The following is a 27902-nucleotide window of genomic DNA, read 5'->3' as shown; positions in this document are numbered from 1 at the left end:
CTGTGAAAGCTCACTTCTCCTCTACAACCATCTTCACTTCCCCATCCCACCACTCACTACCCTTCCTCTCATTTTCTCCCGTCCTCCTTGTTCTACATACCATCTTTGCACACCTTATGACTCCCTCCTTGAACCATCCCCATTCCTTCTCCACTCCTAGTTCTACTCTATCCTTCACTCCCTCTCAGCTTCTTGTACTTTTTTTTCTTTTTCTCATTTAAGCAGCTCACTCTAAGCACCTCCCTATTTTGTGTCCTTTTCCTTTTTCTCCACTATCCTCCACTCTCAACTTACCTTCCACCAAAAAATTATCTGATATTCCCCTACTCTCTCCCCTTAGAACATGTGCATCCTTAACTCTTACTACCCTGTCTGGGGTATTGACTGCATGTTGTTGTGGAAAAGTAGCACGCAGTTGATACTTTAGGGTCTATATGGGGTGCCCTTACTGACCAGAGCCACACATCATTTAGTTAAGGTTTATTCAACAATATAAAATACAATTTAGACATACATATATACAATTTTTTTTTACAAAATTAGTTGGAAAGGGAGAGCGTGAAGCAAAGCTTATAGGGAGTTGTTCTCCCTTTAAGGAATGTTTTTTTGTCTGTGATAGAGGAAAACTCTGTTCATAAAGAAATGATGATACTTTTATTAAACTGCAACTGTCCCTAAGTTATGCTGTCCCCCCTACCCCTTGTTACTGTCCTGTACCATTTCTTTGAATATTCATTTCCTTTATTTGCCTACCTTGTGGTGGGGGATAGAAAGTTGCCACCAAGGTTTCCCACTTGAGTACTATGAGGCAACAAAAAATGGGGACAGAGGACATTCCTAAAAAAAGTAAAGGCATAAGAGGGTCTAGGAGTTTTCCAACCAGTACTCTGAGGTTTGGGTCTTTTAATGTGCATGGTTGTGGTACAGATGAGAGTAAAAGGGAAGAGATAGGCAGTATGTTTTTGAGAAGAAAGATGGATGTGTTGGCATTGAGTGAAACTAAGTTGAAAGGGAAGGGTGAGTGTGAGTTTGGGAGTGTAGTTGGGAGGTTCTCAGGAGTGAAGAGAGTAAGAGGGAGAGAAGGGGTGGCTATATTAGTAAGTGAAGAGATAGGTAAGTGTGAAATGGAGTGGTAGGAGGTTTCTTTAAGGTTAATGTAGGTGAAGGTGAAGCTGGGAAGGGAGATGTATTTACCTAGTTGTATTATATGGGAAGGGAGCTATACTCGTGGTGACCTGTCTTCATATCTTTTAGCATCAAGTTTTTTCTTAAAAATCTTGAATAGTGTTTGCACACACTGTTTCTTTGTCTAATTTGTTCCAAGTATCTATCACTCTGTGCGGGAAGCTTTTTTTTTTTTTTTTTTTCAAATCTCTTCTGTAATTATCTTTTTTGAGTTTTTTTTCATGTGCTCTTGTTTTTGCATTGTCTCATTTCAGTAAATCATTCTTATCTAAGATTTCCATTCCTTTCATAATTCTATAGATAGTAGGTCTCCTCTTTTCCTTCTTTGTTCCAGAGTTGGTAATTCTAATTTGGACAGTCTTTGTCCATATGTCATTTTGGAAAGAGTTGGTGCAAGTTTTGTTGTTGCTCTTTGTATTCTAATTTTTTTATATTCTTTTTGGTACTGGGTGTTCATAGTGTCGCTGTGTACTTGAGTTCTGGTCTTATTAGTGTAGTTGATTTTTTTTTTATCATTTCCTTATCCAAATAGACAAATGCCACTTTTGTTGATCTAAATATATTGTAGGTTTCTCTGACTATTTTATTAATATGTTTGTCCAGTGTCATGTTTTTGCTGATCATCACTTCAAGGTCTTTTTCCGAGTTTACTTTTTTGACCTCTTCTTCACCAATTCTATAATCTCTCGATATTCTGTTTTTACTTTTTCCAAATTCCATTATATTACATTTCTTGATATTGAATTTCACTTCCCACTTTTGAGTCCATTTCCAGATCTTATCCAAGTCTTGTTGTAATGAGTTGCAATGCTCCTCCGCTCTTACTTTTTTTAGTATTTTTGCATCGTCTCCAAAGAAATTCATATAACACTCTACTCCTTCATCCATGTCACTTATGTATATGTCATCAATATTGTAGAGGGGACAAGGAGGACTATCAAGCACATCATAAGGGAGCTGTTTTTCCACTCCATAGATAATATAATGAGGCATCTTGCCTGTAGAGACATTAATGGTGCTGTTAATACAGCAATGACATGGGGAAGCCAATCCTCCCAAGATTCATGAAGGTTACTAGCAACATACCTGACGTCTAAAATTTTCCTATTCGTCCTCTCCACAAGACCATTGGATGCAGTCACAAATGTTTGCATAATGCTGTAATGCTCACAATTGGTCACTAAAACCTCATTCCTTAATTCCAACCCATTGTCACTAAGGAGCACTGAAGGAGTAGTGTATGGACAAAAACATGAGAAACTAAAGCATGGGCTACTACTGGAGCAGACTTGTTACTTAAGGAAGCCAATATTACAAAATGACTAAAATGGTCCACACACACACACAAGGACAAACACAGAACCTTGAGTACTACAAGGCAGTTGTAAAAGGTCTATAGCCATAGTCTGAAAAGGGTGAGAAGGAGTAGGATACTCTTAAGATGGGAGTAGTGTGCATAGAACCTTTGTTCTGGGCACAAGAGCTACATTGAGCTATATGAGAAGTGTCTAGTCACATTTTTGGCCAATAATACTTCTTACGAGCCATAGCCAGAGTTTTGTCATGACCTGGGTGATCAGCCTGAGGGGTATCATGAGCAAGGTACAGAACAACAGGAACTAGGGAGTCAGGGATCACTAGTTGTGCCACATCCTGCTCAAACACTTCCACCTTATGAATAAGAACCTTGTCCTACAAGGAAAAATTGGCATAGGGGAACAGGTAAATCTGGTAAGGTTGTATCATCACCAAACTCCAAAGCATAAATAACAGTGGACCAAACATGGTCCTCATGCTGAGCTTTGGCTAGATCCTTCAGAGAGAAATTGTCAATTGTTGTAACAGCAGAACAGGGATATTACATGAAAGCGCATCAGCAACATTGTTTGCACGCCCTGGAATATGCTCAAGGGTTGGGTTAAATTCTTCAATTGCAAGAAACCATCTGGTTAGGTGACCAGTTAAATTCTTGCCTTGGAAAAGCTGAGTGACAACAGAGTGGTCCATGTAGACTGTAACAGGATATCCAAAAATTATATCACAAAAATGCTTTAAAGCCCACACCACTTCCAAAGCCTCCAGATGAGTGACGGAGTAACGAGACTCAGGCTTGTTAAGAATGTGACTAGCATATGCAAGAACATGGAGTCTACAACCGTCTACTTGTTGCATAAGTACAGCTCCAATACCTGTACCAGAAACATCTGCACAAATAGTAAAGGGAAGGCTAGTCTGGGAATACCAATACAGGAGCTTCAGTAAGTGCATGTCTCAAGGAATCAAAACTTTCCTGATGAACATCACACCATTGGAAGGAAGTATCCTTCTTGAGGAGACGTGTTAGTGGGGAAGCAATTGAAGCAAAATTCCTAATAAATGCATGATAGTACCCTGCCAGACCAAGGAATGTACATTCTCAACTGACTTAGGTATAGGGAAGTCTCTCACCACTTTGACCTTGTCATCAGTAGTGTGAATACTATGTTTGTCAACAACATGACCTAGGAATTGGATGCTAGACTTAAGAAAAGAACACTTGGGCAAATTGAGTTTCAATCCAGCATCAGCAAACCATTGCAAGATCATGGACAACTTAGTGAAGTGGCTCTCCACATCATGGTAAACAAAAAGTCCGTTGGCTAGACCATGAAAAATGGAGTTAATCAAGGACTGGCAAGTCAAAGGAGCATTCCACAACCACATGGGTAATGAAGCCATTCATAATGTCTATTGGGAGTAGAGGAGGCCATGACCTTATGAGACTTCTCCTCCAGCAGTATCTGCCAAAAACCCACTTTCAAGTCTAAGGTGGTGAACACTGTATTACCAGTGCCAGTGGATTGAAGAAGGTCACTTAGTACAGGCAAAGGGTAATGGTTAGGAATAGTGACCTCGTTAACTCACCTATAATCAATAACTGGACTGAAAGGTCCATCCTTCTTAGGCACCAGGAGGGGTGAGCTCCACTCTGAGTGAGACTCTTGTACAATGCCTTCATGTAACATGTCGTCAACCAAGGACTGTGCAACAACCCAATGAGAGTGAAGCAACCTATAAGAGGGAACATAAACAGTACAAACACCTGGTTGAAGATCAATTCTATGAACCACATGATCTGTAAGTCCTAATGGATCACCTGGCAAAGCCAAAGTCTGATGATGTGTCACTAACAGTTCAATGAGACAAGGCATCTCATTAGGAAAATCAGTCCCACTGACAAACATTGCAAATTTGGAAGCCAAGTGAGCTGTGTCACTCACTTGTGGAGACTGTAGCACAGAAGTTGCAATGATAGGATGTGAATCCTGGAAAGCATCAATGTCAACTATTTCAAAGGAGCCTAAGTGACTGCCAGGAGAGAATATGATAGGAGCACCCATGATGTTGGTTACCATAGCTGTGGTAACATGATCCTCATGAATAGTGGAAAGAGTCCCTTCCAAAGCAAGGCGATGAACACAGAGTCAGGTGGAGATAAAATGTAAGACCCAATTGGAGGACATGAAATATGCACCAGAACTCAAACTGCACTTGAAGATCCAATACAATGCTCTCCTACAACAACAGCAGCACAAGAAAGAATAGCAGAGTTAAAGCGAGGAGGTACCTTACAAGGCAACTGAACAACCTAATCATGTACAGGAGGGGAGTCACAAATGGAAACTGGCCTCTGGCCTATCTGTTGCAGAAATAACAAAATTACAATAAGTCACTACACGGCAACTAGAAGATATATCAATGCCATGTGCTGTAAGAGCATCAATGCCCAAGATCTTATGTTTTTATGAGGCAATCACATATAAAGGCAAGATCAGAGACAACAACAAAAGTGACATGGAAAACTGTAGCATGTGAGGAAAACCTTAAGGGAATGCGAACAGACCAAAGAATAGGCAAGGGGGTACCTTGTATAGAATGCAAACTATTATAAAAAGGAGATAAAGGGAGGTTGTACAAATCACAGAGAGTATAATAAGCTTTTCTACTTATGAGACTACATTCTGCACCAGTATCTACAGTGACTGAAAGTGGTGTATTCTCTTTAAGAAATTGGAAGGTAAGTAACTGAAAGACTCAGCAGCCACCAAGGGGATTATCTGGGACCTCACAGTAGAGGTCAAACCTTTGGGTTGGGAAATGAGCACTTGTGAAAATGGGATGGAGATTGTCTAGGCTGAGAAGATGTCTCTGGTCTAAGCTGCAAAATCTTGAAACACTGATCAGTCAAGTGTTTACAACGACCATGGATATGATAGTAGCTAAGCTTACCCTGTGGTTCTACTCTAGAGAGGTCATGAATCACATTAGAAGAAACATCCTATACATTCCTATAGACAGGGTGTCTTGACTTGTGCACAGGATGCTTACAACGAAAACAAAAATCACTCGAATGACCTAACTTGTTTCAATAGGTACATGTGAGTACAGGAGAGGTATATACACAGGAAGGGGAGCTGGGAGTAAGAACTGAAGACTGTGGGGGTGGAGGGGGAGAACTAGGAACATTGCCTTGTTGCTGAGTACTACCAATACACAAGGAACTAGAAGGCACTTCCCTAAGTTTACATAAAAGCTTAGTTGCAAAGGACAGTAGGGTCTCATCTGCCTTATAGCTGAGAGAAGAGGCACTATCCTTTCAAAAGGCACTAAGAAAAGAATATATAAAAGAAACTCCACAATATGGTAAAACCTATCCAATGAGATAGTGCCATGATCAACCCACTCTGAATGGGAGAGAGAATCTAAGGCTTCAACTACAATTTTGCTGGCTTGGGCCTGAGCATGCCTATAGACAAGAGTGCCCAATTTGGATGTAAGAACATCAGGCAAATTAAAGTACCATTGAAAAGAATTGCCTACTGCAGTATCAGAATTTTTTTTAAGGAAACTAGACTGAAAGCAGTCATAATAATAAGCTAAAGATTTGGGGTCAAGGCACGCTGCAGATAACATCTCACAAGCTAAAGATTAGGCACAAGCTGTGACCTTACAAAAGAAATTTTCTCAGACCCTGTTGAAACATTAGTATTAACAATACAATCTTCACAATGGCAAAGAAAATCAATGGCTTTATAATGGGGATCCTCACCAGAAAATTTCATAACATTAGGATCCTGATGTAACAATGTGAATGTATGAGCCATTGTCTGAGGTGATGTTTGGATAGGAATAAATGGGGGCACCTTATGTTTAGTAGACTTCGCTAATTTAGATCTTGGAAGTATGGTCCCACTATGTAACAATATTAACTTGAAAAATAAAAATAAATGTTATATACATACAATGAGTATTGTGACTGCTCACAAAAACACATGCCCTTTTACATGAAAGACAAATCCAACTAAGCAGGCAGTCGTAAAACAATGTCCAATACAGAGGAAATACCTAATAAAAAGAATAAACAATAACACCAGTTTTCTTACAAGCAGCCAAAGAAAATGTGATCATCAACAAATGATGTCACAGAAGAGACAAACATGGCAGCAAAGTGAACACGCCTGGCCAGAAATGTAATTATATCAATTCACTATAACCACAATATATGGCATTGCATGCAGAAACAATAAAAAATATACAGTACAAGTGTGAGTACAATGAAAAACACTAAAATGAGTCAATCACTAGAGAAAGCAGCGAATGTAATTCACTGGCCGACAGGATTGCACAGAGAGAATATCGTTTAGAAATCCTGGTCCATCCGGCTTCAAATTTATAAATGGCGCACTCAGGAACAAGAGACGATCCAGTGACGAATGGAGACGGCTATGGTATAAAGTTCAGAGCCAACACAATGTCAAAGGGAAAACCACATGGAACCACAAAAAAAAATCACTTGGTACATCCAAAGAAAACTATTCCTGCACCAAGTACACAATATCTTGTTTCAAGTTACATGTATTAATTGATCCAATGTCAATAAATAAAATCACCTGGGTGACCTGGCTGTGAAAGAAAGGGAGAAAAAGGGTGAGAAAACAAACACACGATGCTACTAAACTGGCTAGCCAGAATTTTCGAATGTTCAAGTTCAAAATAGCGTCCGAAATAAGAAATGCACAAAAAAACATTCACTATGTTTTTTAAACTGCTGCCACCATATGTACGGGGTGGCCAATGAAAAACGTATTATGTAATTCATAAAGCACTACAGAAACAAGCAAGTCTCTTTGTAAGCAGAATCAAGACCGACGCCAAGCCATGCCACTAAGCTCAGACTTGGCAGGAAAAACATGTATGCTTAATATGAACACTTGGTTCTCACAATAATATATTAAATATACAATAATAAATAAGCAACATTACAGATATGTATGTTCAACACACAAGGAATATTCTATGCCACCATTACAAGGATCATGTTACCACAGCTATGTAAACCAATGTCATGGGTGCTCCTATCACACACTCTCCTGGCAGTCACTTAGGCTCCTTTGAAATAGTTGACGTTGATGCTTTTCAGGATTCACATCCTATCATTGCGACTTCTGTGCTACAGTCTCCACAAGTGAGTGACACAGCTCACTTGGCCTCACTGAATTGTTAGTGACCCACCATCAGGCTTTGGCTTTGCCAGGTGATCCATTAGGATTTACAGATAGTGTGGTTCATAGAATTGATCTTCAACCAGGTGCTCATCCTATTTATGTTCCCTCTTATAGGTTGCCTCACTCTCATTGGCTTGTTGCACAGTCCTTGGTTGACGACATGTTATGTGAAGGCATTGTACAAGAGTCTCACCCCTCCTTCTGATGCCTAATAAGAATGGATCTTTTCGTCCTGTTATTGATTATAGGAGAGTTAACAAGGTCACTATTCCTGACCATTACCCTTTGCCTGTACTAATAAATGGAAAATATACACCAAACTAAGGAATGAATATTTAAAAATACGCTGGAAAAAAAAAAAAATCTATGAAAAGGACACAATAGACAAATGTAAAGATCAACCCAAATTATCTTATAGATATGTAAACGGCAAACTAAAAAACAAACAAGAAATACTTAAATTATGTCAAGATAATTGAGAATACACAGAGGATATAGAAATGGTGAATATTATGAACAAACATTTGAAATCTGTGTTCACTTAGAAAAAGGAAATCTACAAAATTGTGACCAAAGAAATGAAGTAAAATCTCTCCCAATGAAGGAATTAAATGTCACTCAGAATGAAATAAGGAATCAAATACTAAAGTTTGATGTTAACAAGTCACATGGCCCAGACGGAGTTGCAAACTGGATACTAAAGGAATGTATAGATGAACTAATAGGAAAAATATACAAAATAATTGAATGCTCACTCAAAGAAGGAAAATTACCAGAAGACTGGAAAAATGCCAATATAGTGCCAATATATAAGGGGGGAAATAAGGAAGACCCAACAAATTATAGACCAGTGTCCCTAATGAGTACAATACTTAGAATTTGTGAGAGAATCATCAAAAATAGATGGACAAAATATCTGGAGGAGAATAATATACTGAACCTGAGGGAATTTGGATTCAGACTAGGAAGATCATGTACCACTAATATGATTTGTTTCTATTCAAGATCGACAGATTTATTGCAAGAAAGGGATGGCTGGACAGACTGTGCTTTCCTGGACTTACAAAAACATTTGATAAGGTACCACACAGAAAATTGTTAAACTGGAAACAATAGGAGGCATTCATGGAAAACTACTGAATTGGATGGAGGATTTGCTACATGGAAGAAAAATGAGAGCAGTGCTCAGAGACAAATATTCAAAGTGGGAAGAAACGAGTAGTGGCATCCCACAGGGGTCAGTGCTAGCTCCAATAATGTTTGCTATATATATAAATAACATGGGTGAAAGTATTGAATGTTACATGATGCAAAATTATTAAAGAAAATCAATCCTGAAAAAGACTGCGAGTCATTACAGAGTGATCTGAACAAAGTCTCTGAATGGAGCAAAAAATGGGAAGTAACATAAAAAAATACAGTATAATTAAATTTTGGAAAAACAAGAATAGAACATCAGGACAATATGAAACTGACAAAAAAGAAGTAAAGAAAGTAAAATTTGAAAAGGACCTAGGAGTAATCATTACCAATGACATCTCCAGATAAACATAGAGTAGTCAGAGAAACATACAATTTGTCAAGATCAATAAAGGTGGCTTTTAAATACCTAGATAAGAAAATGATAAAAAAAAATTAACAACACTGATAAGGCCAAAACTGGAATATGCAGCAATGATATGGTCACCCAGTACAAAAAGGAATACAAGAAAATAAGAAAGAATACAATGAGCAACAACAAAGATGGCCCCAACACTTTCAAACTTAAGGGGGTACGCGACACCGGGGGGGTTGAATTTGGTCAAGATATAGCATTTTTCAAAACTGTGTTCAAAATGTTTGTATACCATTTAGAAATAAATCCTGACAAATAATTTTCCAGCTGCGCGCAATTTAAATGTCTTGGGCGGGGTTTAAATGGACGGAGTTAAAGGCGCAACCCACACTAGAGGGAGGCATGCCACTTAGGACCTTCAGGCACATCGAATAACGTTGAAATTCGATTGAATTTTCGCTCGCCCAATGCTTCAACAGCCAGTATAAGGGTGGATGGGAAGGGAGGAAGGTGGAGGGATAGCTCTTGCTAACTTTGAGCTCAGCAGGATGTCAGTTACCTGCTAGCTTTGAAAGGGAATGTACGCATGTCTCATGCGCTCTCCTGGCAATATATTACCTTAGCTAGTATATATTACTCATTAGTACAGTCATCATGGGTAGCAAAAAGAACATCTACAATGACAAAAAAAACAACAGTTAAAGATGGCAAACAGTCAAAGACGACTAGCCAAGACCTCACCACCTCTCACTCCACCACTGCCCTCACTTCCACCTCTCTCAACATCTGTAGCCAGGTTCTACACCATCAAGTAATTCATTCATCTCGAATACAGCAAGAAAATTAGATACTAGTTATGAAATTGTACATAGGGGAGATAAGAATGAACATGAATTTATGATTGTGGATTAGAGCAGTTTTTTGCAGTGGATAAATTCGCTTGTTAGATGCCAGTGTGGTGAGATGTATGTTGAAGTGATAGGAGAATGTGGAATGGTGAAGACATTTCAGGTAGAATGTAAGTTGTGCTCTGAAAAGAGCAAATAGTGTACTTCACCAGGCAGTAGAAATGAAATTTATGAAGTACATAACAGAGTTGTGGAGGCCGGCTTATTCTGTGGGGATGCTTATGTTGCAGTACAGAAAATGTGCATGGCAATGAACATGAAAATGATACATCACAAGACGTTTAGTTAACTTAGCCATCATATTATAGAGACCAGCATAAAGAGATATGAGGAACTCTTGGAAAAAACAAGGGAACAAGTACATGCAGCATTAGAAAAGGAAGACCCAACTTTACCGGAAGTAAAAGAAGTAAAAGTTACTATCAATGGTTCGTGGAGTAAGAGAGGATTCACTTCCAAAGGCACCCACTGCTGGTTAAAATAAACCTCTTTCCTATGATTTAGATACCCCGAAGACCCCCAGCAGTGAGGTTTCATATGAAGAAACCAACAAAGGTGCAAAAAAGCAAATTACTGTATATGATGGTGTCGTCTGTGCGTCGCCACTACTGTGATATACTTATACTTTAGTTTTTCATTATTTAAAGTACTTATAATTGAAATATGTTGATGATTTTTACTGTACTTACCCATTATATAATAAGAATTAAGCCATGAAAAAATCAGTCAAATTGGTGAAACTGTAAGCAAGTTACAGATATATTTATATTTCAAGTCGCCATATCTCTGTTCGATATTTTTTTTACTTTTTTTAATCATAAAAAATCTAAAATACATCAGATTTAGATAAAACTTACAGGGAATATTACATTTAGTAACTGCTAGGGCTGGTCATTCAAATATTTTGAATAGGATGAAAGAGTTAGGAGTAATAATGGGAACAAGACCAATTTTTTTTTATTTTTCATGATTTTTGCCGGACATTAAAATTGAAATGCCTGTATGCAAAAGTATAAAGGAAATTGTTCAATTACTTAATGACCGACCCTAGGTGTTCCTACTGACTAATCATAGCCAAAATATAAAACAAATTGGTCCACATATTATGATGCTGTGCACTTTTAAATGTCGCTACTGGTATACGTACATGTGTACATACATAATTCTGTTTCACCTAAAATGTAGGCAACATGGATACCTATTTACCTGAGAAGTTTAAGCTCTTTACTTTAGATAGTCTAGAAAATGACCCCTAGGTGTCGCATACCCCCTTTACATATGAACAAAGATTGGCCAAACTGGAATTGCTGACCCTGGAACAAAGAAGAGAATGAGGGGACCTACTAGCCATATACAGGATTATGAAAGGCAAGGAACTCCTTGATAGAGAGAACTTTAAAATGGGACAGAGGAAAAACAGGAGGACATGCAAAGAAACTAAAAAAGGAAAGCTACAGAAGAGACCTGAAAAAGAATAGTTTCCCACACACAGTGATAGACATCTAGAACAAACCGGATGAAGAAAAAGTGTGTGTGCAAACACCATACAAGAATTTAAGGACAAACTTGATCTTGCAAGATACAAAAATGGGTCACCATGAGCATAACTCCCCTTCCCGTAAAATATAATTAGGTAAATTAGCCACCCTCATACAGTACACTGCAACACTATGGACACCCATTACTAAAAAGAACATAAAGAAATTAGAAAGAATTCAAAGAGCAACAACAAAGATGGTACCAACTCTCTAAATTGACATACGAACAAAGATTGGCCCAACTTGAACTACCAACCCAGAAACAAAGAACAGAAAGAGATCTACTAACCATCTACAGAATCATGAAAGGGATGGAAGTCCTTGATAAAGATGATTTATCAAAGTGGAATAAAAGAAAAACGAGAGGACATGAAAAGAAACTTAAAGAGGATAGTTACAGAAGAGATCTGAAAAAGAATAGCTTCCCACACTGAGTGATAGATATCTGGAACAAATTTAAGGATGAAACAGTGAGTGCAAAAACTATACAAGAATTTAAGATCAAACTGGATACTGAAAAATACAAAAGCGGGTCACTATGAGCACAGCTCTCTTCCCATAAAATACAACTAGGTAAATACAATGATACAATACAGACAAAACTTCAAAGTTTCTTCCAAGTGAGATTTGTGGGAAGTTTTAAGGACCATTGCCAGCCATGGTGGGGCTGTGGGTTTTCCACTTTGTGAAACTCAAGGCAATGATTGATTCCAAGTCTATGAAGGACTTGAAAAATACCCTTACCTTTTGCCAAAACTTCTCGCATATCTGTCTTACTACGACACTTGATCTATGCACCCTCTTCCTCTCCTAAATTTGCACTGCTTTTCCCAAATTATTTCCTCTATTCCCCTCTTAATCCTCTCATGCACCCATACATCTTACCAACTGTATTCAGTAGACTGATCCCTTTAAAAATACTAAATTCATACTTTTCCTTTTCCCCCTGTATAGAGAAACTATACATGTGCTCCTCTAATCCACTGGTACACCTCTTTCATTAGACACATATTAAACAATCTCACCAGCCATTCCACTATAACTACTCCAACCTTTGTCAGACATCCCATATGACAATCATCCAACCCAGGTGCTTTTCTAGTTTTCGTCTCTTTCAATGCTACTTGTATCTCCTCTTCAGTTATAGCCTCATAATTTTCCTCTTCCATTACAGCCATTCTTCTGGCATCACCCAGAGCCACAATTAAAACCTCTCTATAGTTCTCTGCATTCATGAGCTTGTAATACTGTGTCCATCTTCCTCTCACAGTCTTCTTCCATCTGTTCCATTTACCCTCTCTCTACCCAACTAACCTTTTCAACTTCATCCAAAACATGTTTTTATTTCCTCCAAAATTCTTAATCAAACACCTACCCCACCTCACATCCACTCTTCTCTTATTCTCCCTCACCCTGCATTTTACTTCCAACTTCTCTGCTATATATCTCATATGCTTCTTTGATTCTTCTTTGCAACCATTCCTCATGTGTACACTTATTTTCTGGCACTTCCACCCTCACCTCTTCATTCCTCCTTTCAATGCCTTTCCTTCTGCTTACATCCATCTTCCTCATTCCACCCACTGTCATTGTACTCCAGTATTTCTTCCTTCAAACATTTCATTCTTCCCCTTTTTCTTTCACTATATTCCACACCTTTCTTAGTTTCACCTGATATTCTTTCCCTTACACATATTCAACTCACCTGCATGTGTGAGATCTCTATGTTGTCAGCTCTCCCTGTGGGAATGGAGTCTACAAAGGCAATATAAAATGCTGTGTCAAAGCGCCGACTCTCAAATGTTGTTGGTGTAAGCCAGCCTTGCCACTGGTTCAAACTCCAAATGTCAGGACATCCTCCAAGTTCCAGGAACATTTGCAGGAACTAAAAAAGAAAATTATAAAATAAATTCTCTTATGTCTGACTACTGATACCTATAGGCCCACAATGAAAACTGTCTTCCTGCTACAGAGGTCTACCAAGAAAGCTCCCCTTTGGAGAGAGAATATCTATCACCTATGGTAACCAAATATCAAATATTATCTTCACCAACAGGCAGGGTCCTACAAGTAATGAGAAATAGACATTTGAGAATGGATGCTAAGAGGAGATTGTATAGAGGGGTGATTATGCCAACAGCACTATATGGGGCAGAAATATGGAGCATAAGAAAGGAAAAGAGAGTTTAATTGAGTTTGAAATGAAATATCTGAGACATATGGTAGAGGTTCCTAGGCTGGATAGAATGGGAAATGAGGAGGTGAGAGGGAGAATGGGAGTGGAAAGGACGTTGGGAGATAGGGTTGATGAAAGAGTATTTGGATGGTTTGGGCACATGGAAAGAATGAGTGAAGAAAGATTAGTAAAAGAAGTGTGGAAGGCAGAAGTGGAAGGAGTGAACATGAGGGGATGACCAAAGATGAGATGGATTGATGGGGTAAAAAGGGCAATGGGAAAGAGGGGAATGTCAGTTGAGGAAGGGAGAAGACAGAGGATAGGGGTGAGTGGAGAATTGTTGTGTATGGATGATGCTGTGATGCATGGAAGGGAGTGGGTGGGGGATGGGGGAGGAAGTATGTGTGAATGATATTTTGACGCAGTCCAAGGGATTTCTCCCTATCTTCTCTTTTTCTGCATGAGGGGAAAGAGAGGGGGTGTCGCCAATTAAATGAAGCTGCCCTGCTGCACTGCTTCTGACCCAGGGCAGTAGTTGAGATACAGGGATGACCTGTCATCTAGGAGGAGCCAAGAAAAAAGGGAGGGAGGGGTGGTGAATGGGAGTGGAGTATGTGGGGATGAAATGGGTGGGAGTGGATTTATGCCTTTGACTTTAGCTACCTCCCTTGTAAGGGAAAAGAAAAAAAAAGCCCTCGATATATGTACTGATAATATTTGTTTTTAGCACAATTTACCCCGTCTGGGGTATTGGCTGCATGTTATTGTGGCAAAGTAGCATGCAGTTGATACTTTAGGGTCTATATGGGGTGCCCCTATGGACCAGAGCCACACATCATTTTGTCTGTGATAGAGGAAAACTCTGTACATAGAGAAATGACACTTTTATACTACGACTGTCCCTCCGTTATGCTGTCCCCCAACCCCTTGTTACTGTCCTGTACCATTTCTCTGAATATTCATTTCCTATTTTTGCCTACCTACCCTGTGGTGGGGGCAAAAGAATACTGCCACCAAGTATTTCCACTTGAGTCATAAAAGGCGACAAAAAAGGGATGGGGGATGAGATTAGGAGTCCTACTATCTGTGGCCCCAAAACGGGACATTCCTAAAAAAGAAAGTAAAGGAATAAGAGGGTCTGGGAGCTTTCCAACCAGTACCCTAAGGTTTGGGTCTTTTAATGTGTGTGGATGTGATACAGATGAGAGTAAAAGAGAAGAGATAGGCAGTATATTTGTGAGAAGAAAGATGGATGTGCTGGGTTTGAGTGAAACTAAAATGAAAGGAAAGGGCAACTGTGAGTTTGGGAGTGTAGCTGGGAGGTACTCAGGAGTGAAGAGGAGATGAGGGAGAGAAGGGGTGGCTATATTAATAAGTGAAGAGATAAGTAAGTGGGTAGTGAAGTGGAAGGTGTCATCAAGGTTGATGTGGATGGTGAAGCTGGGAAAGGAGATGTGGGTTTTTGTAAGTGCGTATGAGCCTGGTAGTAAGAAGAACGTAGAGGAAAGGGAGGCTTTTTGGGTTGATATAAATGAGTGCATAGAGGGATTAGGGAGAAATGTCAATGTAGTTGTATTGGGAGACCTAAATGCTAGGGTAGGAAATGAACCAATTGACGGAGTGATTGGGAAGTATTGAGTTCCAGGTAAAAATCGTAGTGGAGAATTGATGGTGATGTGTCTTGAAAGAGAGTTGATGATAGGAAATACAGTGTTTAAGAAGAAAGTCAAGCATAAGTACACATGGGAGAGGGTGGTGGATGGAAGGGTGGCAGATAGAGCATTAATGGACTATATAGTGGTGACCAGGAGTATGGTGGGAAGAGTTAAAGATGTACATGTTCTAAGGGGAGAGAGTGGGGGAATATCAGATCATTTCCTGGTGGAAGGTAAACTGAGAGTGGAGAACAGGTGGAAAAAGAGGAAAAGGGCAGAAGGTAGGGAGGTGCTTAGAGTGAACTGCTTAAATGAGAAAAAAAAAGAAGAAGAATGAGTATAAGGAGAAGTTGAGAGAAGAGTGGGAGGGAGTAAAGGATAGAGTAGAACTAGGAGTGGAGGAGGTGTAACATTACGCGAATGTTACTTGTGCTTAGGTGCCGAAGGAGTGAAGGAGACTCCGGTGGGTTGCTGGACTTTATTCTGGTGAGAGCGAGTGTCGACTTAGGCTGGGTCGGCGGGCAGGGCGCGGAGCCCCGCCCTAAACCACAAGAGTAACCGCGAGCCTCGGGTCCGGCACTGCTGGTACAAGTACAAGAAAGGAACTGAACTCCGACACCAACCTGGCATCTTTATATAGGCTTATTGCGTACGCAAAAGAAGCACACCACCCAGCCTGACCGAAACATGACTCGGCAGGGCTTAGGTTGTGCTTTCAAGAGGATACAAATTCATGTAGTACAGGCATACTATAGACTTAATCTACATACACTTAATATAAGGCCGAAGGCCAGCTACTTCTACACAGTCTATCAATTTCTGGTCCATCCCATTCCTGAGGCGGCGATGCTATAAGCCAAAATACCGCGTAGAAGCACATGTGGGCGCGTAGAAGCGCATGTGGGGGGCTTGTCCGCCACATTTACCCCCCTTCCCCTGCGAAGCGTGGAATCGTGATGTCCGAGCATGGGTGACGTCAGTAGAAGGACGGCGCCCTCTGTAGGGAGTTCTCGCTCTCACTGACGTCGCTCACGGCCTATTCTCGTGCTGTCGCAGTCGCCGCCGCCGCTGGCGCCGCCTCCACAGGTTCCTCCTTCTACTGACGTCACCCACGCCCCCCGTCACACATGCGCTTCTACGCGCCCACATGTGCTTCTACGCGGTATTTTGGCTTATAGCATCGCCGCTTCAGGAATGGGATGGAACAGAAATTGATAGACTGTGTAGAAGTAGCTGGCCTTCGGCCTTATATTAAGTGTATGTAGATTAAGTCTATAGTATGCCTGTACTACATGAATTTGTATCCTCTTGAAAGCACAACCTAAGCCCTGCCGAGTCATGTTTCGGTCAGGCTGGGTGGTGTGCTTCTTTTGCGTACGCAATAGGCCTATATAAAGATGCCAGGTTGGTGTCAGAGTTCAATTCCTTTCTTGTACTTGTACCAGCAGTGCCGGACCCGAGGCTCGCGGTTACTCTTGTGGTTTAGGGCGGGGCTCCGCGCCCTGCCCGCCGACCCAGCCTAAGTCGACACTCGCTCTCACCAGGATAAAGTCCAGCAACCCACCGGAGTCTCCTTCACTCCTTCGGCACCTAAGCACAAGTAACATTCGCGTAATGTTACAGAGGAATGGGGATGATTCAAGGAGGGAGTCATAAGGTGTGCAAAGATGGTGTGTGGAACAAGGAGGGCGGGAGGAAATAGAAGGAAGGGTAGTGAGTGGTGGGATGAGGAAGCAAAGAAAGGTGTAAAAGAGAAGCAGGCATTCATAGATTGGCTACAAATTAGGACGAGGGAATCGTATGAGAGGTGCAAAGTAAAGAGAAAGGATGTTAAGCATAAGATAAAGGAAGCAACGACGAGAGCAGATGTGAAATGGGGAAAGAGTATGACAGAAAATTTGGAAAGTAATAAAAAGATGTTTTGGAAGGAAATTAAGAGAGGAAGAGGAGGTGAATCAAGTAGAGAAGAAAAGGTATAAGGTGCAGATGGAGAGATGATAATGGAAGAGAAGGCAGTGAGAGGAAGGTGGGCAGAGTATTTTAGGGAGTTGCTAAATGTGAAGGAGGATAGGGAGGGAAAGGTAGTTGCAGTGGGAAGCGCTAAAAAATGAGAGTGATGAGTGAGGAAAATGGAGGAGAAATAGGGAAGGATGAAGTGAAAGCAGCTGTTAAGATGATGAGAGCAGGTAAGGCACTTGGGTTGGATGGATGCCATGCAAAATGTCTGAGGAAAGGAGGTACAGTTATGGTGGACTGGCTGTTGAGGTTATTTAATGTTTGTTTACGAGAGGGTAGAGTGCCGGTGGACTGGAAGAGTGCCTGTATAGTTCTGCTTTACAAAGGAAAGGAGGACAAGTGTGAGTGCAGTAGTTACAGAGGGATCAGCTTGTTGAGTGTGGTTGGGAAGGCTTATGGGAGGGATTTGATTGAGAGGATTAGGAGAGGAACAAAGGGAGTAATTGGTGAGTAACAGTGTGGTTTTAGGAGAGGTAGATGATGTGTAGATCAGATTTTTGTGGTAAGACAGATATGTGAGAAGGCTATAGGAAAAGGTAAGGATGTTTTTTTGGCTTTTATGGATCTGGAAAAGGCTTACGACAGGGTAGACAGGAAGACACTGTGGGAGGTACTGCAGATATATGGGATAGGAGAAAGCTGTTAAGAGCAGTCAAGAGTTTTTATGAAAGTAGTACAGCTTGCATTAGGATTAGAAATGGAGAGAGTGAATGGTTTGAGGTATAGGTGGGACTTCGTCAGGGGTGTGTTATGTTGCCCTGGCTGTTCAATCTTTACATGGATGAGGTGGTGCGAGAGGTGAATGCAAGGGTAGTGGGTCAGGGGTTGGAGATGATTAAAGAAAATGGAGAAAAGTGGGAGGTGAGCCAGCTGTTGTTTGCTGATGATATTGCGCTTGTAGCAGGATCAGAGGATGGATTGAGGAAGTTAGTGACAGAGTTTGAGAAGGTGTGTGAAAGAAGGAAGCTGAAGATAAATTTGGGCAAAAGTAAGGTGATGAGATGTACAAGGGGAAAGAGTGACAGTAGGCTGGAAGTGAACATTAAGGGTGAGAAACTGGAGGAAGTGGATAGTTTCAGATACTTGGGTGCGAATGTGACAGGAAAGGGAGGAGTAGGGGTGGAGGTAGAATGTAGATTGAGAGAAGCAAGTAAATGCCTTGGTGGATTAAAAAGTGTAATGAGAAATCGACATCTGGGAATGGATGCTAAGAGGAGGTTATATGAAGGAGTGATTGTGCCAACAGCAATGTACGCGGCAAAAACATGGAACATGAGAGAGGAAGAGAGGAGTTTGAATGTGTTTGAGATGAACTGTCTGAGAAGTATGATAGGGGTTACTAGGCTAGATAGAGTGAGAAATGAGGAGGTGAGGAAGAGAACAGGGGTGGAAAGGGAGCTGGGAGATAGGGTTGATGAAAGAGTATTACAATGGTTTGGACACATGGAAAGAAAGAGTGAAGAAAGATTAGTAAAAGAAGTGTGGAAGGCAGAGGTGGAAGGAGTGAATATGAGGGGGCGTCCTAGGATGAGATGGATGGATGGGGTGAAAGGGGCTTTACAAAAGAGGAAGGACGGGAGAGGACAGAAGATAGGGGTGAATGGAGTTAGCGATATGGCGAGTGAATGTGTTACTGTGTTCAGCGCCGAAGAAGTACAATCTCTACTTAGTAGAATTGAAGCCTTGGAGGATGCTGTTAAGTGCCTTAAAGAGGAGAATTGAGTTCTTCGCTCAAAGGCCCATAATACGGAAGACAAAATTAGCGATGAGCATGGATGGAATACGGTGAAAAATAAGATGCGGAAAAGTGGAAAAAAGTCCTCACCAGCCCCACTGAAATGCAAAAACTTGTTTCAAGTGCTGGCGAATCTGCAGGAAGAAGAAACTAATGTAACGTAATATTAGATATTACGTCATATATGTAATTATTATGTCATATAATTGTGTGTTCTTTGTATTATGTATAAAAAAATTCATTTGTCTATGTATGTATTGTAACAATGTAAGTAACGCCCGTCCACTGTATGTAATCTTGCCTATGTGCGCACTCTTGATGTAAAGAGAACAAACAGACAAACGAAGTAATCCTGAATAGTTCGGAGTGCACAGATTTGACAGTTACTAAATAAGTAGATTGTTCAAGCGAGTCGAGTCTTAAAACTATCCAAGTTGACGTGTGATAAGTTACCCTCCCCCCTCCTTAGCGCTCGCCCGCACCCTTCACCAGAAGTATCCCACTTCCGGTCCAATGGTATATAAGCTGTGGAAATCACTTACACATTGTCATTTCTCGCAATTAGCTCTGATGATAAAACCTCTCGTAGGTTGGACTCATGAGACGATTCGTGTGAAGTGATCACCCCTTTTTGCCTCCATTACTTGTCTTATATACATTTGCATTGCCTTATACTTGTATTTGTACTTACTACTAATTTTGACACATATGTTCCTAACCTATTTGTACTTAGTACCACATTGTATACGTATCTTTTGTTCGTATTTGAACAATACTTTCCATGTTCTTGTATTCATGTAACGGTCCCATTGACCCAACTGCCCGTTCTCTTTTGTGTTTATTATTGCCTGTAAATATTATTAATACTGTAATTTCGTTTACTAGTTTTACCACTAGTTTAATATTCCTTTCCTGGAATCTTCTTTGTTACTTTACTTCTAGTCTTACGAATTATCTAGGCCCTGACCAGATAATTCAGTCCTACCGTGGCTTCTAGAAGTGAGCTGGTTCTTAAGCACTTATCCGTTATACGTAACGTCTCTTCCCATAACCAGTCCGTCCATAACAAAGTGGCGACCCTTGCCCAGGATATTTTATCAGGTATTGAACAACACATTCTTTTAGAGATGGATGATATAATTCAAAAATTCGTTCAAAATCCCAAGGTAAGTTTCTTAAAGAAACAAACTAAAGACACTTTGATAGAAATAGGCAAGCACTTTGAAGTAGACATTGATACAAGTTTGCAAAAGAAAAAATTACTTCAAGAACTCGTTGAAAATCTGATCGAAGATGAGATCTTATCTTCAGAAGAGATTAAAGCTATACAAATTCCTTCAAACAAGTTAGAAATAAAGGCACGACTAGTCGAACTTAAGATTAAGGAGTTAGAATTAAAAGTCAGGAGAGTAGAAATTGAGGAGGAAACTAAATTTTAAAAAAAATGCGAATTGAGGCAGAATTTAAAGCTAGAGAAGAGGAAGCTAGAGTGAAACAAATAGCAAGAGAGGATGAAACTAAAGTCAAATTGGCAGATTTAGAATTAAAGAAGGCTGAAGTAGAAGCTAGGATTGTTGATAGACAACCCGTAGTTCAGGAAGGTCATATAGATATTTCCAAGTATGTAAAACTTTTGCCCCAGTTTTCAGAAGACCCAGAAACATTCTTTCTTCAGTGGGAAAAATTGGCACGACAGTTACAAATCCCTAAAGAAAACTGGCCATTAATCATTCAAACACAATTTAAGGGTAAGGCTCAGCAAATTTATACTTCTCTTTCAGAAGCAGAAAGCGAGTATGATAATGTGAAAGCTTGTATTTTAAAAGCTTATGAACTAATACCAGAGGCCTATAGACAGAAATTCCGTAATTATAGGAAGACACCTCAGTTAACATACGTAGAATATGCGGCTCAACAAGAGAGGTTATTCAATAGGTGGTGTTTAGCTAGTAAAACAGACACCTTAGATAGACTTAAACAGTTGATTTTGTTGGAGCAGTTTAAGAATACCTTAGAGACAGATCTTAGGATTTTTATAGATGATCATGTTCCCGAAACTTTAACTAAAGCTGCTGTATTGGCTGATGAGTTCACACTAAATCATAAGCCTAAGTCAAGACAAATGGAATCCCAAAAGTCCAAGTCATATATTCCAGATTCAACAAAATGCTCTGATCCTTGGTCCCCAAAGAAATCCTTTGAAAATCAGTCTAGCCCATCACACTCCAGTTACAGGTCTGATTTCAATCCATATCCTCCAAACCAATCTTGGCAAAGAATGGAAAGGTTTAAGACTAATCCCCCTGTAACTTGTTCATATAGTAAAAAAGGCTGGCCATCACATTTCAAATTGCAGAAAGAGACTGGCACCCTCATTCTCCAATAAGACACCAACTCTTGTAAGTAATATAAAATCAGATGATTCAAAATCCTCTATTCAGGATAAACAAACAAAGAAGCCAGTACAGGTAAACGTCGACTTACGATGGCATTAGGTTTCGATAGAGCCATCGTAAGACGATTCCATCGTAAGTCGATCCCCAATTTGTGTATCACTCTGTTCCGTGGTCACTGTGCCTAGCGTACCTGTATATTAACCACCAGAGATACTGAATATAGCCTATCAAACATGTACAGTAGTTTATTTAATTATTTTTATCCTTTTTACCATATTCAAACACTATAATATGTATTTTCAGTACGAAACATAAATCTCGCGGGCAGCAGCCAATGCCAGCCGTACGACGTGACGTAATAATACTCGCATCATAAAATATAGTCACCGCTTATATCGATCGTTCTCTCTTTCACCCGCGAATTTTGAAAACCACAGAGAATGGGATTCAGGCACATTTGAGAGAATGTAAAAACACAGGGGCGACTACAATAAATATAATCAAGACGCCGATATGGCAGCGTTGCGAATCCACTTGCTCCTCATGACGCCTACGTGTGCGGCACCGTATGGAAGGGGTTAAATTATCATATCGTCGTCGTCATCGTAAAGTCGAACAATCGTAAGTCGCGGCCATCGTAAGTCGACGTTTACCTGTACTGTCAAGTAGTGTAGAACCATCCTCATCAGATCATGATCTTTGTTTCAAACCATTTGTATCTTCAGGAACTATATCTCATAGTAGTAGTTCACAGCAATATCCTGTTTCCATACTCCGAGACACAGGAGCAAAGCAAAGTCTGATTTTAAATTCTGTCTTGCAGAATCTGGGTGAGTCATATACAGGTTATGATATATTGATAGAAGGAGTTGGAGGAATTGTAAAATGTCCATTACATAATGTTTTCTTGCGGTCTGATTTAACAACCGAAATGGTTAAAGTAGCGGTAGTAGACTCTCTTCCCATAGTGGGAATATCCTTATTGTTGGCCAATGACATCGCTGGAAGCAAAGTCATTTCTCCTTTAATAACAAATAACCCTAAGACCTCAGTAGAACATTCAGATAACTTACAGTTGTTTCCCGCTTGTGCTGTAACCAGATCTCAGTACAAGAAATCTGAAGAGGAGACCTATAATTTAGAATCTCTATTCTCTTCACTCTGGGGCACATCGCACGTCTGGCAGCATTAGCTGCCCAACGTGCAATGTTGCGTCATAATAATCGCATTATAAAGAATAAAGTCAGTGCTCAATCATTCTTTCTCTTTCACCCGTGAATTTTGATAACCATAGAAAATATGATGAAGCCAGTTTAGAGAGAATAGAGGTTACGTAGGTACGACTACAATAAATATAATCAAGAAGCCGACGTTGGCATCATCGCGTACCCACTTGCTCCTCATGACGCCTACGTAGGTGTCACCGTATGGAAGTGGTTAATGATCATATGACTAAATGAAATGTGGCTCACTGACTGGACCCTGCTGCAAATGGTGTTATCTCAGATAGATGCTTTCCATTTGATACTCCACTTTTTTTTTTCAATGGTACCAAATGGACACTTCCTATTTGGATGCTTTTAAAAAATTAAGCTACATACATACATACATATACCAAAGGCTTTTTCCCCCTTACACGGGGGGTAGCCAAAAAGAAAAGGGCATAGAAATCACTCCCACCCATTTCATTTCCCATATATTCCACTCCCCTCTACCCTCCTTCCTATCTTGGCACCTCCTGGATGACGGGTCATCCCTGCATCCTGTCCACTGCTCTGGGTCAGAAGCAGTGTCGCAAGACACAGCACAGCAAGGCCGCTTCATAAATTTGGCGACCCCCCCCCTCCATCCCCTCATGCAGAACATGCAGAAAAGGAGAAGACTGGGAGAAATCCCTTCGGGGTGCATCAAATTTTTTCTCATACATACTTCCTCACCCCCCATCCCCCACCCACTCCCCCTCATGCATCACAACCTCATCTATACACAACCCTTCTCCATTCACCCCTATCTTCTGTCCTCTCCCATCCTTCCTCTTCAGACATTCCTCTCTTTTGTAAAGCCCCTTTCACCCCATCCATCCATCTCATCCTAGGACGCCCCCTCATATTCACTCCTTCCACCTCTGCCTTCCACACTTCTTTTACTAAGTTTTCTTCACTCATTCTTTCCATGTGTCCAAACCATCCTAATACTCTTTCATCAACCCTATCTCCCAGTTCCCTTTCCACACCTATTCTCCTCCTCACCTCCTCATTTCTCACTCTATCCAGCCTAGTAACCCCTATCACACTTCTCAGACAGTTCATCTCAAACACATTCAAACTCCTCTCTTCCTCTCTCATGTTCCATGTTTCATTGCTGTTGGCACAATCACTCCTTCATATAACCTCCTCTTAGCATCCATTCCCAGATGTCGATTTCTCATTACACTTTTTAATCCACCAAGGCATTTACTCGCTTCTCTCAATCTAGATTCTATCTCCACCCCCATCCCTCCCTTTCCTGTCACATTCGCACCCAAGTATCTGAAACTATTCACTTCCTCCAGTTTCTCACCCTTAATCCTCACTTCCAGCCTACTGTCACTCTTTCCCCTTGTACATCTCATCACCTTACTTTTGCCCACATTTATCTTCAGCTTCCTTCTTTCACACATCTGCTCAAACTCTGTCACTAACTTCCTCAATCCATCCTCTGATCCTGCTACAAGCGCAATGTTGTCAGCAAACAACAGCTGGCTCACCTACCACTTTTCTCCATTTTCTTTAATCATTTCCAACCCCTGACCCATCACCCTTGCATTCACCTCTCGCACCACCCCATCCATGTAAGCACTGAACAGCCAGGGCAACATAACACACCCCTAACGAAGTCCCACCTTTACCTCAAACCATTCACTCTCTCCATTTCTAATCCTAATGCAAGCTGTACTACTCTCATAAAAACTCTTGACTGCTCTTAACAGATTTCCTCCTATCCCATATATCTGCAGTACCTCCCACAGTGCCTTCCTGTCTACCCTGTCGTAAGCCTTTTCCTAATCCATAAAACCAAAAAAACATCCTTACCTTTTCCTATAGCCTTCTCACATATCTGTCTTACCACAAAAATCTGATCTACACATCCCCTACCTGTCCTAAAACCACACTGTCAATCACCAATTACTCCCTCTGTTCCTCTCCTAATCCTCTCAATCAAGACCCTCCCATAAGCCTTCCCAACTACACTCAAGCTGATCCCTCTGTAACTACTATTCACACTTGTCTCCCTTTCCTTTGTAAAGCTGAACTATACAGGCACTCCTCCAGTCCTCCGGCACTCTACCCACTCTTTAACAAACATTAAATAACCTCACCAGCCAGTCCACCATAACTGTACCTCCTTTCTTCAGACATTCTGCATGGCATCCTTCCAACCCAGGTGCCTTACCTGCTCTCATCATCTTAACAGCTGCTTTCACTTCATCCCTCCCTATTTCTCCTCCATTTTCCTCACTCATCACTCTCATTTTCTTAGCACTTCCCACTGCAACTACCTTTCCCTCACTATCCTCCTTCACATTTAGTAACTCCCTAAAATACTCTGCCCACCTTCCTCTCACTGCCTTCTCTTCCATTATCATCTCTCCATCTGCACCTTTTACCTTTTCTTCTCTACTTGATTTGCCTCCTCTTCCTCTCTTAATTTCCTTCCAAAACATCTTTTTACTTTCCAAATTTTCTGTCATACTCTTTCCCCATTTCACATCTGCTCTCCTCTTTGCTTCCTTTATCTTATGCTTAACTTCCTTTCTCTTTACTTTTTACCTCTCATACGATTCCCTCGTCCTAATTCGTAGCCAATCTATGAATGCCTGCTTCTTCTCTTCTACAGGTTTCTTTGCTTCCTCATCCCACCTCTCACTACCCTTCTTTCTATTTCCTCCCGCCCTCCTTGTTCCACACACCATCTTTGCACACCTTATGACTCCCTCCTTGAACCATCCCCATTCCTCCTCCACTCCTAGTCCTACTCTATCCTTTACTCTCTCCCACTCTTCTCTCAACTTCTTATACTCATTCTCCTTTTTTTTCCTCATTTAAGCAGTTCACCCTAAGTACCTCCCTACTTTCTGCCCTTTTCCTCTTTCTCCACCTATTCTCCACTCTCAGTTTACCTTCCACCAGGAAATGATCTGATATTCCCCCACTCTCTCCCCTTAGAACATGTACATCCTTAACTCTCCCTACCATACTCCTGGTCACCACTATATAGTCCATTAATGCTCTATCTGCCACCTTTCCATCCACAACCCTCTCCCATGTGTATTTATGCTTGACTTTCTTCTTAAACACTGTATTTGCTATCATCAACTCTCCTTCAAGACACATCTCCACCATCAATTCTCCACTATGATTTTTACCTGGAACTCCATACTTCCCAATCACTCCGTCAACTGGTTCATTTCCTACCCTAGCATTTAGGTCTCCCAATACTACATTGACATTTCTCCCTAATCCCTCTATGCACTCATTTATATCTACCCAAAAAGCCTCCCTTTCCTCTACGCTCTTCTCACTACCAGGCCCATACGTACTTACAAAAACCCATATCTCCTTTCCAAGCTTCACCTTCATCCACATCAACCTTGATGACACCTCCTTCCACTTCACTACCCACTTACTTATCTCTTCACTTACTAGTATAGCCACCTTCTCTCCCTTGTCCCCTCTTCACTCATGAGTACCTCCCAGCTACACTCTCAAACTCACAGTTGTCCTATCCTTTCATTTTAGTTTCACTTAAAGCCAGCACATCCATCTTTCTTCTCACAAACATACTGCCTATCTCTTCCCTTTTACTTTCATCTGTACCACATCCACACACATTAAAAGACCCAAACCTTAGGGTACTGGTTGGAAAGCTCCCAGACCCTCTTATGCCTTTACTTTCTTTTTTAGGAATGTCCCCTTTTGGGGCTACAGGTAGTAGGACTCCTAATCCCATCCCACATCCCTTTTTTGTCGCCTTTTACGACTCAAGTGGAAATACTTGGTGGTAGTATTCTTTTGCCCCCACCACAGGGTAGGTAGGCGAAAAAAGGAAATGAATATTCAGAGAAATGGTACAGGACAGTAACAAGCGGTTGGGGGACAGCATAAAGGAGGGACAGTCGTAGTATAAAAGTGTCATCATTTCTCTATGTACAGAGTTTTCCTCTATCACAGACAAAATGATGTGTGGCTCTGGTCTGTAGGGGTGCCCCATATAGACCCTAAAGTATCAACTGCATGCTACTTTACCACAACAACATGCAGCCAATACCCCAGACGGGTAAAAAAAAGAATATCAGAACAATATACAATTGGAACTAAGGAAGTATAGAAAGTGGGATCTGAAAAAGACCTGGGAGTAATTATCTCAAATGACTTGTCCTCCAATAAACAAATAAACAAAATTGTTGGAGAATCCTATAACTTGCCAAGACCAATAAAAGTGGTGTTTACATATTTAGACAAAGAAATTATTACAAAAATATTAGTCACACTAATAAAGCCTAGACTGGAGTATGCTGCAACATTATCATCACCTAGTATAAAAAAATATATAAAGAAGATTGAAAGAATCCAGAGAGCAACCACAAAAATGGCCCCTGCACTTTCAAACTTGTCATATGAAGAGAGACTGGCTAAATTGAAGTTTTCAACTTTAGAACAAAGAAGAGAGGTGACCTACTGACCATCTATAGAATCATCAAAGGCCTGGAAATTCTAGATAGAGAGGACTTACTAATATTGGGACAAGAGAACCACAAAAGGACATGAAGAAAAACTCAAAAAGGATAGTTATAGAAGAGATCTGGAAAAAAAAAATCCACACAATGGTGGACACTTGGAACAAACTGAACAAAACATTAGGGTGTGCAAAAACCATACATGAATTTAAGAGCAAACTAGACACTGTGAGATACAAAGGTGGGACACTACGAGCGTAGCTCTCCTTCCCATAAAATATGACTAGTTAATACACACATGTATATGAATCTCCCCCAAACCATGAAGCACTTGGAGCAACCCATGACAAAATACCATCACCTAAACAGCAATATGACATCATATACATATATTTTTCCAAAACCAGCATCAATTAGTATTCTTTTCCCTTTGCCGCAGGAGTACAAGAAAAACAAGGTGGAGTCCCATGGTAAAGG

At 40.6% G+C, this 27902-nt stretch overlaps 1 protein-coding gene across 6 annotated transcripts in view; it reads right to left on the bottom strand.

Annotated features, from left to right (window-relative positions):
* Positions 1–27902, bottom strand: part of LOC143018525 (acyl-coenzyme A diphosphatase NUDT19-like) — a 139570-nt gene that overhangs the window by 47948 nt on the left and 63720 nt on the right. For all 6 annotated transcript variants that reach the window (XR_012965771.1, XR_012965772.1, XM_076174077.1 and 3 more), the window contains one exon: positions 13437–13616. Coding sequence is in view for 4 of the 6 variants with exons in the window: in XM_076174077.1 (XP_076030192.1) it covers positions 13437–13616 (180 nt within the window). In the remaining 2 variants the exon portion in view is untranslated. The remainder of the gene's footprint in view (positions 1–13436; positions 13617–27902) is intronic.

The sequence above is a fragment of the Oratosquilla oratoria genome, chromosome 1 (assembly GCF_046742065.1).
Source record: "Oratosquilla oratoria isolate Oo_2021 chromosome 1, ASM4674206v1, whole genome shotgun sequence".
Classification (NCBI taxonomy): Eukaryota; Metazoa; Arthropoda; class Malacostraca; order Stomatopoda; family Squillidae; genus Oratosquilla; species Oratosquilla oratoria.
The sequence above is the reverse complement of the archived record's forward strand: the minus strand, read 5'-3'. Positions and strand labels throughout refer to the sequence as shown.